General features: G+C 48.9%; 2 protein-coding genes across 3 annotated transcripts; both read left to right on the plus strand.

The window, feature by feature from the left end:
- Positions 1–15: 15 nt before the first annotated feature.
- Positions 16–13,227, plus strand: LOC311596191 (histidine--tRNA ligase, cytoplasmic). The gene is made up of 13 exons (XM_084779425.1): positions 16–174; positions 394–483; positions 3,922–4,041; positions 6,543–6,638; positions 7,652–7,777; positions 8,509–8,616; positions 8,771–8,869; positions 9,088–9,181; positions 9,399–9,526; positions 9,620–9,862; positions 11,643–11,759; positions 12,412–12,558; positions 12,816–13,227. Exons 1-13 carry the CDS (start codon positions 85–87, stop codon positions 12,885–12,887), a joined length of 1,530 nt encoding a protein of 509 aa, XP_084635551.1. The 5' UTR covers positions 16–84; the 3' UTR covers positions 12,888–13,227.
- Positions 13,228–13,365: 138 nt separating this feature from the next.
- DND1 (DND microRNA-mediated repression inhibitor 1) lies at positions 13,366–16,522 on the plus strand. 2 transcript variants are annotated; one of them, XM_084779431.1, is made up of 4 exons: positions 13,366–13,831; positions 13,989–14,106; positions 14,490–14,951; positions 15,638–16,522. In XM_084779431.1, exons 1-4 carry the CDS (start codon positions 13,808–13,810, stop codon positions 16,090–16,092), a joined length of 1,059 nt encoding a protein of 352 aa, XP_084635557.1. In that variant the 5' UTR covers positions 13,366–13,807; the 3' UTR covers positions 16,093–16,522. The 2 variants fall into 2 exon arrangements, with proteins under 2 accessions (XP_084635557.1, XP_084635556.1); XM_084779430.1 differs by having other exon boundaries at positions 13,366–14,106.
- Positions 16,523–16,524: the final 2 nt, after the last annotated feature.

The following is a 16,524-nucleotide window of genomic DNA, read 5'->3' on the forward strand; positions in this document are numbered from 1 at the left end:
CCTCGGTAGCCGGAAGTCATCCGAACCTAAGCTGAGTGCACCAAGGCAGGTTTAGACAGCAGTCAGTTCCGGTTGGCCGCCAGGATGGCAGATCGCGCTGCTCTGGAGGAACTGGTGCGACTCCAGGGAGAGCATGTGAGGGGCCTCAAGCAGCAGAAAGCCTCCGCTGAGCAGGTGCGACTCAGATGGAAGGAGAGGGGCCCGACAAAACCAGAGGAACAGAGAGGGTGGTCTGGATGGAGGACAGGGGCGTGGATAAAGAAACTGAGCTGGTAGAGTGAAGGAGGCTGAAGAAGGAGGTAGGTAGCCAGGGTGGGTCCCGAGATAAGCGAGGCTAGGCCAGAGAGAGAGCAGCGACAGATGGATAATCCAGCGGCGTTTTCCCCTCCACAGATTGAGGAGGAGGTGTCGAAACTCCTAAAACTGAAGGCACAGCTGGGCCAAGATGAAGGCAAACCGAAGTTTGTGCTCAAAACCCCCAAGGTAAACTATTCCTATGAGAGGTGAGAGGCCCTGATCCACAATCGGAAATATTGCAAATAGCTGCAATATTGGGAATGTTGCAGTAGTTGGTGTAGGCACTGGGCTGGATTGAACTCAACCTGAGTCATTCGCTGATGGCAGAGTGATGACAGAATCGAGGCTGCTCAGGGGAGTCGGCATGCGAACTGCTACTCCTTTCATTCATTGCATATGCATTGAGTAAGTCTACGTGTGTGGCATTGTGCGTTGAATGCAGCATGCCGGATGCCCGCCTTTGTGATGCTCACATGCCACTGAGCCAGAGACTGAGGACAAATAATCCCACACAGGGATGTGCAATTACAAGATAATGGCTGGCAGTGTGAAGAAACTTAAAGCTGGAGAGATGGCCCAGCAGTTAAGACCAGGCAGAGGATCCGAGTTAGTTTCCCTGCACCCACATCAGCTGGCTCACATCTGTCTGTAATTGCAGCTTCAGGGGGTTCCAATGCCTCTGGCCTCAATAGGCACCCACATATTCACATAAACGCACACGCGCACACACACACACACACAATGTAAAAAGTAATAAAGAAACTCAAAGAGATGCTCTGGGAAACATAACGGGGAGCTGAGGAAGTGAATACTGATCGACCTCCCAAGTGGGTAGGAGATAGCCGGGGAAGACTGTCAGTAAAGTACGGAAACCCGGAAGCCGAGAGCTTTGATTCTTCCTAGAAACTAGAAGACCTGCACAAATAGAACCAAAGCTAGAGATGCTTAGCTCAGCCTCTGGACTTCAGTTCAGACGCTGTTCTGTAAGTTCTATAAACAGAACTCTACAACTTCGTTGGCACGTCACACATAGCTCTGTTATTGTACTGGCTTTTAATTCTCGTTCTGGTGTGTGTGTGTGTGTGTGTGTGTGTGTGTGTGTGTGTGTGTGTAAGTGAGTATGTGCCCTTGCAGAGGCCAGGAGAGAATGTCAGAGTCCCTAGAGCTGGAGCTAGAAGCAGCTGTGAGCCTAGGTGCTGGAAACTGAACTGATGTCCCTCTGGAAGGAGCACCGAGGGTTCTTAGCTGCTGAGCTCTCCTGCAATCTGCAACAACTTTTAGAAGTTAATTCATGAAGTTTATTTACCAGTAGCTAAGACCAGATGCCTGGAAATTAACGTGTGTTTAATGAATATGTTTAAAGTTGACTGTCAAAGATGAGAGAAGCCATGTGAGGCGGTGCACATCTTTAATTCTAGTACTCGAGAAGGAAAGACAGACAGACCTTTGTGAGTTTTAGTGACGTTAAACACAGACAGGCTGGGTGTGGTGGCACATGGCCCATAATACCAGCACTTTATTTTGTTTTGTTTTTTGTTTGTTTGTTTGTTTTTGTTTTTTGAGACTGGGTATCTATGTAGCCTTGGCTGTCCTAGAAGTCTGTGTAGTCCAGGCTGGCCTCGAACTTTTAGAGATCCACCTGCATCTACCTCCCCAATGTTAGGACTCAATTCTTTTTTTTTTTTTCTTCTTTTGACTCAATTCTTTGAGGATTTTTTAAAAAGTTTCTTTTATTTTTTATTTATGTGTATATGTCTGTGTAGCTGTATACTGCACGCACACACGTGTGGGTGGGAGAGTGTGGGTGTGGTGTGTGTCTCCTTGGAGGGCAACTGGAGTTATAGGCAGTTCTGAGCTGCCTGGGTGGGTGCTAGGAATTAAAGTCAGGACGGTGTACAAGTTCCAGGCCAACAAGGGCTGCACAGTAAGATAGTATAAAGCCTTGTCTCCAAAAGGCAAGGGGTGGGGTCGAGACAGACAGATAGTATCATTAATTCTTCTGTATTGAGGTTAATTCTTTAAGCCAAATTAATTAAGCTGTGCCTGTCTACACAGTTTTTAAAAACCAAAGCAAAAACAAAAATACAAGCCCTGCACAGCCTCAGAGTTGATGTATAGCAGAGTCGCTTTGAAATTCTGATCCTCAGGTTTCCACCTAACAAGTGTTGGACTCACAGGCACGTACCGCCACACCCGTCCCTCGCAATTCTTCTTCAAAGTTTCCAGAGAAGTTTAAAATCTCAAAGAAAGGAGCCGGGCATGGTGGCTCACACCTGTAATTCCAGCACTGGGGAGGCAGAGGCAGACGAATGTCTGTGAATTCGAGGCCAGCCTGGTCTACAAAGTGAGTCCAGGACAGCCAGGGCTACACAGAGAAACTGTCTCGAAAAAGAAAAGAAAAGGAAAAAAAACAAAAAACAAAAAACTCAAAAGAAATGAGGCCTGGAGAGATGGCTCAGTATTAAGGGTGCTTGTTCTTCTAGAATTGCTTAGTGGGTTCTCAGTAGGTCAGCACCCAGATATAGCAGCCCACAACTGCTTGTAATTCCAGCCCACCTCCAAGGGCACCCACACATACGGCATTAAAGAGATAATGAGCAATAATTGCTCAAAGTATTGAATGGGGTGGAAATTTTACTAGGGGTTTTTGATAGACCAGTCCCTCCTCACCTAAATGCAATGATCAGTTTTATTGTCACTGAAGCAGAAGAAGCAGATGCTGCGTTCCTGCTGCTGTGATGCAATAGAAAGTACACAGCATCACCCATGAGTTCTTGTCAGGGGAATCTGAATCTAATTAGGCCTTCAGACTAAGGTGGAGAAATCCGAAGCGGAGAACGGGCTAGATGACACGTCAGCAATGTTGATGACTGAATCCAGAATGTGGTAAACTTTTTTTTTTTTCGAGACAGGGTTTCTCTGTGTAGCCTTGGCTGTCCTGGCTTTGTAGATGAGGCTGGCCTCAAACTCACAGAGATCCATCTGCGTCTGCCTCCTGAGTGCGGAGATTAAAGGTGTGCGCCACCACGCCTAGCCTGACTTGACTTCTTGACAGCCTATAATTTAGCTATACAATCTATCTGCCAAACCTGTCCTGGAACTTCTTTTCCTTCTTGAGAAAGGGTCTTACTGTTACTGACCAGGCTGGCCTTGAACTCGGTGATCCACCCGCCTCTGCCTTCCAAACGCCACCACGCCCAGCTTTGTGAGAGCTTTTTATCAGAAATAATGTTGTTAGATAGAATTTGAAAGAAAATTATGTTGAAAAATTGCACATAAGCTTTAGAATTCAAGTTGAGCCACTTTGAATTGATAATATGCTTGTCAGGGAGGTGTTCTCTGCTATACAAGGAAATATTGTTATTTCTGAGTTTTCAGAAAACTTGTGTTGAGGAAAATGGCTCTGCATTCTGTGAGTCTTGGGGTTGACAGGGGCTCTTCTGAGTTGACCTCCCACCCAGTGGCCTGTAGGAAAGCCCACATTTGCAGCATCATTTGTGTTCCTTGCTAGACTTTGGATAGTTCTAGAGTTTACTGTTATCTGGGGTTTTTTTTGGGGGGGGGGGGTTCTTTCCTGTTGTCTGTTTTAAATGTCATCCCTGAGTTTTGATTTTGACTCCTAAGGGCACAAGAGACTACAGTCCCCGGCAGATGGCAGTTCGGGAGAAGGTGTTTGATGTCATCGTCCGCTGCTTCAAACGCCACGGAGCAGAAGTGATTGACACACCTGTGTTTGAGTTAAAGGTGAGAAATGGGTCAGGAGAAAGTGCACAGTGGAGCCACGGGCTTGTGACTACCAATGAGGATGATAAAGGACCCTGCGGTTACTCACGTAAGAATTGTACCGTATTAACTGAGCAGACAGAGTTTAGTCCGTGACACCAGCAGAATATAAACGTTATGAGTCCACACACCAGGGATTTTAAAGCTTTTTAAGTCTTGGCCATTTCGGTCCGAGGGATATATGTATTATACCCAGTTGAAGACACCTAGAAGGCATGGACTGCAGTAACATCCTAAGACAGCCTGTTTTGCTCTCTGACATTGTTCAGACCTCAGAGGTTATAAAGGCATCTGTGAGTGCATTCCTGCAAGGTTATGTTCAAGAAAACTACTCAAAACCAGAAAGCTGTGTGCGCAGGTATGCCTGTTGACATATCTTGGGAATGCATTTTAATTAGAACAGCATCAACATCCAATAGGACGGTGTTGGCAAACAGATAAGGGCAAAGGTTCATGCTGCTGTTCTGAGATAGTCTCATTCTACCCCAGGCTGGCCTTGAGCCACCGGCCGTGTGCTTCTGCCTTCCTAGCGCTAGTCTCACTGGAAAATTATTCATCTTTTTTATTTATTACTTTTTAATTGGGGGGCGGGGTTAGATTTATTTTTATGTGCAGTGTGTGACTGTGCACGTATGAGTACAGGATGCCCATGGAGCTGGACTTACAGGAAGGTGTGAGCTGACGGACATGCGTGCTGCCCGCTCAGCTTAGGTCTGCAAGAGCAGCACAGGCTCTTTAGTGGGGCTGGAGAGCTGGCCCAGCACTTAGCACACTGTTGCTTGTGTAAGGATCTGGGTTCAGTTCCCAACATCCATGTGGTGGCTGTCAGCCATCTATGACTCTAGTTCTAGGGACCCAGCACTCTTTTTGACCCGCACAGGCACCAGGCATGCACGTGATAAACATACAAACACGCAGACAAGGCATTCATACACATAAATATAAATATATATATATTTGTTTGTTTGTTTGTTTTTTAATAATAATACCTTAGGACTGACTGAGATCGCTTAGTGGGTAAAGACATTTAATTGCTAGGGCTAGAAAGATGGCTCAGCAGTAAGAGGACCTGGGTTCAATTCCCAGCATTCATATGGCAGCTCACAATTGTCTATAACTCCAGTTTTAGGGGACCTGACACCCTCACACAGACATATTTGCAGACGAAACACCAGTACACATAAAATAAAAATAAAATCCTAATTAAAAATAGAAACAAAACATTTACTACCAAGCCGGATGACCTGAGTGTAACCCTCAAAACTCACAGGGTAGGGGAGCCAACTCTCATTCACAAGTCATCCACTGACCTTACGAGTGCCATAGCACGTGAACACACGCAATATAAGTAAGTGGGGGCTGGAGAGAAGGCTCAGTGGTTAAGAGCACTGCCTGCTCATCCAAAGGACCTGGGTTCAATTCCCAGCACCCACATGGCAGCTCACAACTGTCTGTAACTCTAAGATCTGACACCCCTACACCAATGCAAATAAATTAAAATTAAATAAAATATTTTTTAAAAAATTAAAAAAATATATAAGTGATTGGAAAAGAGAGTAATTTAAAAGTAAGACTTTAGCCAGGCCTGGTGGCGCACACCTTGGATCCCTCAGGAGGCAGAGGCAGGTGGATCTCTGAATCTGAGGCCAGCCTGGTCTACAGAGTGAGTTTCAGGACAGCCAGGGCTACACAGAGAAACCCTGTCTCAAAATCAAAAGAAGAAAAAAAACAAAAAACTTTAGTGCTGCCACAAAATAGAGAAAAAATAAGCAGAATATGAACACAAAGTTGTTATTCCCTTTTAGTTTTGTTTTGTCTTTTTGAGACAGGGTCTCTATGTAGACCTCAAACTCACAGAGATCTGCCAGCCTCTCCGAGTTTCAATTTTTTTATTGTAACTACATCAAACTTTTTAGCATTAAGATAAAAGCAGAGGAACTATAAAACTATAGACAAGTTGAGATTAGTCATGTTAGAGTAGCAAGTTTTTGTGTTTATAATGGTCTCTTTTTTAAAAGATTTATCTATGTGTGTATATGAGTGCACTATTTGCATGTATGCCTGCATGCCAGAAGAGGGCATCAGATCCCATTATTGTGAGTTATCGTGTGGTTGCTGGGAATTGAACTCGGGACTTCTGAAGAGCAGCCAGTGCTCTTAACCATTGAGGCATTTCTTCAGCCCCTATAAAGGTCTTTTAAGGGCCGGGAGCTTAGTGACAGAGTGATTGCCCACCAAGTACAAAGCCTAGGGACAGTCCCTAGCACCTTATAATAAGATGATGATGATGATGACGGGTCAGGTGATGACCAGGCCCAAGCCTTTAATCCCTGCATTCAGGAGGTAGAAGCAGGCAGATCTCTGAAAGCTCACGGCCAGCCAGGGATACATAGGAAAACTTATCTCAAAAAAAAAAAAAAGTAATTTATTGTTGTGATCATATTTCTTCTTGGTTTCTCCAGGAAACGCTGACTGGAAAGTATGGAGAAGACTCAAAGCTTATCTATGACCTGAAGGATCAGGGTGGGGAGCTGCTGTCCCTTCGCTATGACCTCACTGTATCTTTCTAAACTTGGGTTCTTAAGACTTTGGGTGAATTGGCACTGATTGGGGTTGAACTTGGGTTTAGGGACAGCAGACACCGATAAGATTAAATGTGAAGCCGTTTGTAATTAAAGGAATTATTTCTCTAAACCAAGATAAAGGACTTTGGCCAAGCAGAATATAGCCTTAGAAATCTCCAGCTTTCTGTCAGGGACCTGTTCCCAGTTTTAGCTTAATAGCTAAATAGCTATTGGCTTAATAGCTCTCCCCTGCCTTCCTAGCGGACAGAGGTTATTTTTGTTTTTGTTTTTGTTTTTAAATTGACCAATATATCCTTTATGTTCAAGTGTCTCAGTCAGCGTTCTGTTGCTGTGAAGAGACATCATGACCAAGGCAACTCTTACACAGAAAATATTCCACTGAAGGCTTGCTTGTAGTTTAGAGTTAGCTATTAGCGTCACGCCGGGGAGCATGGCAGCACAAAGGCAAGGGTGGTGCCGGAGCAGTAGCTGAGAGCGACACATCCTGCTCCACAAGCAGCAAACGGAGGGAAAGACACTGGGCCCAGGGCTGGCTTTTGAAACCTCAAAGTCCACTCCCAGAGACACCCCTCCAGCAAGGCCACACTACCCAATCCTTCCAAGCAGTTCATCAACTGGGGGCTAAGTACGCAAATACACAAGCCTAGGGGACCCAGTCTCATTCAGACCGCCGGCCAATCTGAGAATCAAACGCTTAGGCATTCCACTTCGGCCCTTTTCCGGAAGCTGTGTCTTATCTGCCAAGTCCCCTTCTCTCCCCCAGTCAGCATAGTGCAGGGGAGACAGTACCGGAGGAAGGAGCCTTCATCCTTTCCTGCTTCCGCGGCCTTTTACGATTACATAGTTCTTCCTGGCCGTCAGAAGTGCCGTTACTCTTACAAGTAGCGGCTTTATCTACACAAGCAGGGCTAGACCGCAGCTTCTGTGGGTGACGATAACTTCCGGCAGCCACAAGAGGCCCTTTTTCCTTAACACTGTGCTTTCAGGTCCCCTTTGCTCGGTATCTGGCAATGAATAAACTGACCAACATTAAACGCTACCACATAGCAAAGGTGTATCGCCGGGACAACCCAGCTATGACCCGAGGCCGTTATCGTGAATTCTATCAGTGTGTGAGTGGTGGAAAACCATGGGACGGGGTGGGTAACTCAGGGACCTACTGAGGGGCTATGGTATCCTGAGCAAACCGGATGGTCTGTGATATTTTCATGTAGACTTCATAATGGCTTAGTGGAGGTAAAGAATGAGACAGGCTGTCAAGCATGGAGTTCGGGGGCCTGGTTTGGTAGGACTGGGCTGAGGAGGTGTTTGGGGTTGAATGCAGGGCCATTGTACACACTAGGATGCTAGGCAGTTGTTGTAGCACTGAGCTGCAGCCCTTGCTGCGGGTTCTTCATATTAAGGACAGTATTACAGTCACAGCAGTGCGTGGGGAAAGTCAGTGTGTGTTATTATCAAGTCTTCTAGACTTCTGACAGATGGAAAAAAACAGCAAGAAATCAAGGTGGGAAAGGCTTGGGCTGTAGCTCAGTGGTAAAGTGATTTCTTCACATGCTTGAAGCCCTAGGTTCAGTACCTAGTATTGTCACACAGACAGACAGGCAGAGACAGAGACACACTGACTAAGGCTGGGAAATGTCCACACAACAGTAGAAGCTGAGGAAGATGAAGAAGTAGGTGATGACGAAAAGCTCCATAATGGACAGGACAGCAGGACTGTGAGAGCCCGAGAGTTGACGATGAGATGGACCATGAAGGGGAAGGCTGTGCTTGGATGCAGACAGCGGAGATTTCAGGAGTCTGCTACATGCTACCCTCTCTCTCTCTCTCTCTTCTGCTATAGGATTTTGACATTGCTGGCCAATTCGACCCCATGATTCCTGACGCAGAATGCCTAAAGATCATGTGCGAAATCCTGAGTTCACTTCAGATAGGCAACTTCCTAGTCAAGGTCAGAGCTGGATGGGACTGGGAGGGCAAGGTGGGGCCTGGCCTCTCCCAGGGAGAAGTCCTTGTGCAGAGGGGTCAGTAGCTGGTGTCATAGAGACTCCAGGTGTCGTGTGAAATTAACAGACTCCTTCTTCCCCACACCTTGCTCCTCACAGGTAAATGACAGGCGCATCCTAGACGGAATGTTTGCCGTCTGTGGTGTTCCTGATAGCAAGTTCCGTACCATCTGCTCCTCGGTGGACAAACTAGATAAGGTAACAACCCCAACACCGTACTTCCTAGATCTGACTCTGTTTTGAGCTATGGAAAGTTTAGGAGGAGGAAGCAGTTGGCTCTCTGCCTACTGGGGGAGGACTGGCCCCGGCGTGTAGGTTGCAGGGCACCTTTGCTCTCAGATTGCTCCGAGAAGGGTCCACACTTGCTCTGTGCTAGGGAAGCTGTGTCTGGCCTCTGAGCGCTGCTGTCTGCACAGGTATCCTGGGAGGAAGTGAAGAGTGAGATGGTGGGGGAAAAGGGCCTTGCACCCGAAGTGGCCGATCGCATCGGGGACTATGTCCAGCAGCATGGTGAGGAAAGAACCCAGCAGCCACACCACTGCCCTCAGCTCTAAAGATGAAACATGGATGTGCGTGTGTTGGTGAAGGAAGTGTGTTGTACATGTAACTGCATTGTGTGTGTGTGTGTGTAAAGTGTTCATATGTGCATGTACCTGCAGCCCAGACAAAAGGAAGACCTACTATTTTTTTTTTCTTGTCCATCTGGCCTACGCATTTGTTTCCTCAGGTGGGGTGTCTCTGGTGGAGCAGTTGCTCCAGGATCCTAAACTCTCCCAAAACAAACAGGCCTTGGAGGGCTTGGGAGACCTAAAGCTGCTGTTTGAATATCTAACCCTGTTTGGCATTGATGACAAGGTAAGTCAGGTTGGAGGTGGGCGCCCCAGCTGTCCTCTGTGGCTCGGGGTCCAGGATCCTCATCTGATACTGACCACGACTCTGCCTCCACAGATCTCCTTTGACCTGAGCCTTGCTCGAGGGCTGGACTACTATACTGGGGTTATCTATGAGGCAGTGCTGCTGCAGGCGCCGACCCAGGCTGGGGACGAGCCCCTGGGTGTGGGCAGTGTAGCTGCCGGAGGTCGCTACGATGGGCTAGTGGGCATGTTTGACCCCAAAGGGCGCAAGGTGCCATGCGTCGGACTCAGTGTTGGAGTGGAGCGGATCTTCTCCATTGTAGAGCAAAGACTAGAGGTAAGTCTTGGGGGTGGGTAGAGCACAGAAGGGCGGGTGATGGCACCCAGGCTCTCTTAGGAGCAGGTGCTGCTTTGGCTAGGGAGCATCTCTGAAAAATGCAGAAGAGATCATTGAAGGCTTTCAGAGTCTCACCCCCTTGTAGGCCAGTTTTGTGTGTGTGTTGATAGATGTGTGTTTTATGGCACTGGAAACTGAACTTGGGCCTTGTGTGTGCTAGGCAAGCACGCTTACCACTGTGTTCTTTTTCTCTTTTTTTGAGACAGGGTCTCCCTAAGTTGCCCAGGGTGACTTTGAACTCAGTGTGTAGCCTAAGTAGGCCCTGAAATCTCCTGGCTCAGCCTCTGACTAGCTGGCTTAGGTTGAGCCATCAGGCCTGGCTTCTAAGATTATTTTGTGAATCTTGGTTCTTTCTCCACTGGATCAGAGCTATCACAAATCTAAGCTGGTATATCCAGGATGCACCTCTTCCTTGGGGCAGAGTACTTAACATTGGCCTGCCATGTGCCAGGCACGGTGCTTGGCGCATTTCACGCATTAGACACAGATCCACTGAGAGTAGCTGCTTTATTGTTTTTGTTTTTCCGATGAGGAAGCTAAATGCTAAAGAGCAAGATAATTTGCTCAAGGTCATGAAACTTGTAAGTAGTTGAGTCAGTGTGAATCCAGATAGTCAAAACTCCTAAGTTGTACTGTTAACAGTGGAAAATATGTCTGAGCATCTGGGCTTGCTCGGGTGGCAGCTCTGCCTGCCCTGGACCTAGAGCAACATGAAGGAAACGCCTCGGGATCCTCAAGACCTGGTTGCTGGTACTCTTAAACAGCCCGCTGCATTTGATTTCAGGAATGCTGTAGCAACATTCGCACTGTTGCTGTCTTCTCTCTGGGATGACACCGCCCATGTCTCCCACTTGAGGTCACTATTCTAGTGGGCATCTTGTGGTATAGCTCTGAAAATCGTTTTTTCAGAAGAAGCTGAGGAGCAGTAGCAGTGTGCTTCTTTGTCCCGGCATCCACACATGCCTAGGCTCACAGATGGGAGGGTAGAAGGTGAAGACTGGGTAGCAGTGGTGGTTTCAGGCGGTCTCACAGTACTGCGGCCCCCAGCCTCGTGAAGGGAAGGAGTTTGAACTTTACAGTACTGCCAACCCTGGGATAGTTACACTTTTTTGTTGTCGCGTTTTGGTGGTTTGTTCTGGAGTTTTCTTTTTTTATTTTATGAATCTGGGTGTTACGCCTACATGTATATCTGTGCCTGGTGCCCGCAGAGGCCAGAAGACCGCATCGGATCCCCTGAGACTGGAATTAACAGAAGGTTATAATCTACCATGTGGGTGCTGGAAACCACACTCAGTGCTCTTAACTGCTGAGCCATCCCTCCAGTCCCCCTTATTTGTTTTCTTGGGTTTTTTGTTTTACTTTTTTGTTTGGTTGTCTTTTCACTTTGTTTTTGAGCCATAGTAGCCTCACAGTCATATATTCAAGGCTCGCCTTAAACACCTGCTCCTTCTGTCTCCACCTCCCTAGGACTGGAATTAAAGATATATACTGTATCCCACCCAGATTTCTATCCATCATTCTGAAAAGTCACAAAAGTCAGGCCATTTCTTATACCTTCTAGGAATTATTTGTCTGTCCAGCTGGCAGTTCAGAAGGCTGGTCCCCTTCCCTAGGCGAGCTCACACAGTTGGACCTAGTCTCTCAGGATTCTAACCACAGCCTTCCCTGCTTGCTCCTTGGTTGCTTAGCCACGCTCTGACTCCTACCTGCCTCTCTCTAGGCATCAGAGGAAAAGGTACGGACCACAGAGACACAGGTACTTGTGGCATCTGCACAGAAGAAGCTGCTGGAGGAGAGACTGAAGCTTGTCTCAGAGTTATGGGATGCTGGGATCAAGGTACAGGAGGGATCCCCAGGGTGGCAGCAAATTTGGGAGTACTAGGAACAAACTAATAGAAGCTTACGTAGTGCCTTTTCCCATTGCCTCTTAGAATGGAGCAAAGATACCTCATATGTTACAGTTGTGTGGCTTGGCCTTCTTGTGGGACTCCTAAGGGTGGGAGCAGGCCTACTGGGATGCCATGGCCAGCCTTCATAGGAGAGGAGGTGCCTAGTCTTACTGCAACTTGACATGCCAGGGCTGGTTGATACCCACGGGAGGCCTGCCCTTTTCTGAGGAGAAATAGGAGTGGATGGGGAAGATGGGGACTGGGAAGCGAGGAGGGAGGGGAAACTGCAGCCAGGAGGTAAATACATATAAAGAAGAGCACAGAGATTCCCCTGCCTCTGCCTCCCAAGTGCTAAATTAAAGGTGTGCACCACCGCCGCCCAGCCAGCCTTTTTATTCTTATCAATACCAATAGCATATATACATTGTTATTGAGATTCTGCTTTATAGCTCATTTTGAAGTATTATGAACAGAATTCAATGATTTGTAGAAATGAAAAGTAATTTTCAGAGCTGAGGAACAAGGTGCCCTCAACCCCACCCACAGAGTCTGTCCCTGGGGACAACAGAAGCCTTTGTTTTCTTCCTTGGTCATTTGCAGGCTGAGCTGCTCTACAAGAAGAACCCAAAGTTACTGAACCAGCTGCAGTACTGCGAGGAAGCAGGCATCCCACTGGTGGCCATCATTGGCGAGCAGGAGCTCAAGGATGGGGTCATCAAGCTGCGCTCGGTGACGAGCAGAGAAGAGGTAAGGAGGCCAGCAGGGAGGACAGAAGACAGGGGCGGCAGATGCTGGCTGGCCTGGGCCTGTCTGAGGCCTTAGGCTCTAACTGTTCATGGCATTTAAGATCTCCACAATCCACGCACACATGTCTTCCTAGGGGCGTTATCTTCCCTGGGTTGTCCATTTGGGTCCATGTCCCCGTGAGCCAACCCTGGTCACTAGAAGTAGGCACTCCGTGAACAGTTTAAGAGGCTCATACCTTCTTCCTGCGTCCTGGCCAGGTGGATGTCAGAAGAGAAGACCTTGTGGAGGAGATCAGAAGAAGAACGGCTCAGCCCCTCTCCATCTGCTGAGCCCAGTGCACTAGGAGAGGAAACAGGATTGGTCTCGTTTGAACTAAGGCAAAACTACATATGTATTTAAACAGCCTGCACGTTTCTGACCCAGCAGAAGACTGAAGGGCGGTCAGAAGAGGCTTTTTTGTTTTTATTATTACCTTATTATTGATAATCACTGGCCAAAAAGAAAATTGCCAGGTCCTACCCTTTTCCTTGTCAGGGATAAGTAGGAGCAGTATAGATGGAATTAACCAAGTCTCTGCCTCCTAAACTCCTGTATGGACCTGATGGCGTCACTGCAGAGCCACACAGCAGATGAACAGTCCAATAAATGTCTCTTACCACTAACACGAAAGCCTGTCTGTGTCCATAATGCCTAGTGCTACCTTCCTCCTTGGGTCCTTAATCATTGAACCCACTTTAGTGCCTGGTGTGAAAGGGAGCCTTTACAATCCCACTGGTTCTTCTAAAATGTGAAAAATGCCCTATGAGGTTCTTTTTTTTTTTTTTTTTTTTTTGCTTTTTTCCCCTTCGAGACAGGGTTTCTCTGTGTAGCCTTGGCTGTCCTGGAACTCGCTATGTAGACCAGGCTGGCCTTGAACTCACAGAGATCCACCTGCCTCAGCCTCCCAATTGCTGGGATTTAAGACACCACCACCGTCTGGCCCTGTAAGGTTCTTGCATCCAGCGTCTACCCTCCCCAGAGCTCAGCTCCCGCCCCCGCCCCTCGAGGGATGGAGCTCCTCCCACCCACGCTCCTAGGAGAGGTTCGAGATTTCCAAGGGCTCGCGCACGGGCGATGCTTGCCTCATCGAGAGGCGGGGTCACACTCAGAGCCAATGAGAGTTTGAGGGGGCGTGGAGGGCAGGGAATATTCCAGAGGCAGAAATCCACGGAAGTTCTAAAGAGGGTTCTGGCAGTCTTGGGAGAGAGTTATGCAGTCTAAACGGGAGTGTGAGGTAAGCAAATGAAGGCCTGAGGAGTCCTTGGGCCCTGCCTGCAGAAGGGGACAGTTTCAGTGACCCCCCCCTGCTCCCCCCACCCCACCTCGCAACACCTCTTGCGAAGTGGGACGGGCCAGGGATGCTCCATTCCAACCTACGTCTTTTCCCCCAGCAATGGTGTGAGAGGGTGAATCCAGAGAACAAGGCAGCCCTGGAGGCGTGGGTAAGGGAGACTGGCATCCGCCTGGTGCAGGTCAACGGGCAAAGGAAGTATGGCGGGCCGCCCCCAGGTATGGTTAGCCCCAGCCCCCTGTGGCAGTACGCCAGCCTCGGCCACTCTCTGAGGAAAGGCCCTATCCCAAGCATCCAAAGTCAGAAAACCCAAACTACCTGACATACTCTACTAGATGCGGCTATTTGTCTGGCTTCCCTTCCAATCTCCTCGTGGAAGGTGGTACACCCCCTCAGTGCCAGCCTAGTCAACACAGTCCAGTTGCCTAATTTTGCTAACGACCAGAGAGCCGTGTGTGTGTGTGTGTGTGTGTGTGTGTGTGTGTGTGTGTGTGTGTCAGTATTTCCAAATGAACTCCCCCTCATCCCAGCTTTTTCCTGGAGCTTAGAGATAGAATCATCCCTGTGGACGGCAGTACTCCTCCATATCCTCTCCCTCCAGGCTGGGTGGGCAGCCCGCCCCCTTCAGGGTCCGAGGTGTTTATCGGACGGCTACCGCAAGATGTGTACGAGCACCAGCTGATCCCACTCTTCCAGCGCGTGGGGCGCCTCTATGAGTTCCGTCTGATGATGACCTTCAGTGGCCTAAACCGCGGCTTCGCCTATGCGCGCTACAGCTCACGGCGCGGCGCCCAAGCTGCCATTGCTACGCTGCACAACCACCAGCTGCGGCCTTCTTGCCAGCTCCTGGTGTGCCGAAGCACCGAGAAGTGCGAGCTGACGGTAGATGGGCTGCCTGCGAGCCTGAACCGCCGGGCGCTACTGCTCGCCCTGCAACCTTTGGCTCCCTGCCTGCAGGAGACACTGCTGCTACCTAGCCCCCGTTCTGCGCCCTCTCAGATCGCGCTGCTCAAGTTCAGCACGCATCGAGCTGCTGCCATGGCCAAAAAGGCCCTGGTAGAAGGTAGGAGGGGTGGGAGCTGCGGGAGGGCGCTGGTTACTTAGCAACATTTCCCCAAAGCGCGTAGTGCTACAACCACTGCTTCCCTAAATTTAAGCCACCACTTACTTATCTGACTCCTTCCCAAACGTTGTAGCTATTGGTTTTGTTTTTCCAGACAGGCTCTTTCTGTGTAGCCCTGGCTGACCTGGAACTGGCCTTGTAGGGCAGGCTGGTGTCAAACTCAACAGAGATCCACCTGCCTCTGCTCCTCCAGAGCTGGAGTTAAAGACGTGCACCACCACCACCACTGTTTTAATCCTCAGAATTAAATCTTGGTGTTTTACAAGAGTCCAACTGAGCCTGTTTACCTAGGTAGTAGTGCCTGCTTCCCTCGGGATCAGGCAGTGCTAATCTGGGTGTCAGGTTTCCTTGACTGAGAAACGTTGGCTGTTGTGATGGCTATTAGGTAAATAAAGCCTGTCAACTCTGTTTTCCCCCGGGGAACAATTACAAGGTACGTGTCATCACAGCCCCTTTACAAGTAAATACAATGAAGCCTAGGAAAGCTGTCACACCACCCAGAAGTGGAGAGGCATTAAATTTGGCCTGTGGCAAGTCGCCTCAAAGAAGTCAGTCTGGTGACTTCTAAGTACTTGGTTCCTGTGCCTAATTAGATCTGCCCTTGTCTCTTTGCCTTTTTCTTGCAGGGCAGTCTCGCCTCTGTGGAGAACAGGTGGCTGTGGAGTGGCTCAAGCCAGACCTGAAACACCACTTCCGCCAACAGCTTGCAGGTCCCTCGCTGCGGTTCCTACAGCCAGAAGGCAGCCAGCTAACCCAGACCAGGGACAAGCTAGGGTCCCAAGGGGCTCGGGCTGCTCTGCAGCTGCTGTGTCAGCGAATGAAGCTGGGCCCCCCAGTGTTCCTTACCAAGTGTTTAGCAACAGGGCCCGCTGGCTGGCATCGCTTTTGGTACCAGGTTGTGATCCCCGGGCACCCAGTGCCTTTCAGTGGCCTCATTTGGGTTGTGCTGGCTTCTGATTGGCAGGATGGGCATGAGGTGGCCAAGGATGCTGTGTCTGCCCAGCTGCTGGAGACACTGAGTGAGTCTAGGACCCGCTTGTGGTCTCCTGGGGCTGAGGCAGGTACTATGGTTAAGCAGTGACCCCCCCTCCCGTTCTTGCTACAGGCACCCTAAATGGGTAGGATGAGCCTGTGCCAATCCCCAGCCCAGCAGGCCTGGGCAGCCACAACTTAACCCCAGAGGGACAGGGGCCTGGTGACATGTTTCCCTGCTGGGACAGGACCCTGTCACACCTAAGTGCTACTTCAGCTGTGAGGAACCTTGCCCTCCCCCCGCCCCGCCCCCCCCATTGAGCCCAGGGTCTGCTTTGACCTCTGAGCTAGTACCCTTACTCACTTTTCCCTGCTTGACAAATATTCACCATACCCACACAAGAGCTTGCGAGATGAATCTTTGTTATTATTTGGAAAGCTAGCTGAACCAAAGGGCCCCACTTGTCACCGGTTTGTGCTTATATGGTTTGTTTTTTCTATACTAGTTTTATTTATATTAAAAACCTGGTTGGTATACACA

This window comes from Acomys minous (genome assembly GCF_964271855.1).
Source record: "Acomys minous genome assembly, chromosome: 4".
Classification (NCBI taxonomy): domain Eukaryota; kingdom Metazoa; phylum Chordata; class Mammalia; order Rodentia; family Muridae; genus Acomys; species Acomys minous.

Excerpts from the sequence above, each read along its gene's own strand:
- LOC311596191 (XM_084779425.1), top strand. The coding sequence starts at position 85 with ATGGCAGATCGCGCTGCTCTGGAGGAACTGGTGCGACTCCAGGGAGAG. Across the intron at positions 8,617-8,770 it reads TAGGCAACTTCCTAGTCAAG|GTAAATGACAGGCGCATCCT; the intron begins GTCAGAGCTGGA and ends TGCTCCTCACAG. Across the intron at positions 11,760-12,411 it reads TATGGGATGCTGGGATCAAG|GCTGAGCTGCTCTACAAGAA; the intron begins GTACAGGAGGGA and ends GGTCATTTGCAG.
- DND1 (XM_084779430.1), top strand. The coding sequence starts at position 13,956 with ATGCTCCATTCCAACCTACGTCTTTTCCCCCAGCAATGGTGTGAGAGG. Across the intron at positions 14,107-14,489 it reads GTATGGCGGGCCGCCCCCAG|GCTGGGTGGGCAGCCCGCCC; the intron begins GTATGGTTAGCC and ends CTCTCCCTCCAG. Across the intron at positions 14,952-15,637 it reads CAAAAAGGCCCTGGTAGAAG|GGCAGTCTCGCCTCTGTGGA; the intron begins GTAGGAGGGGTG and ends TTTTTCTTGCAG.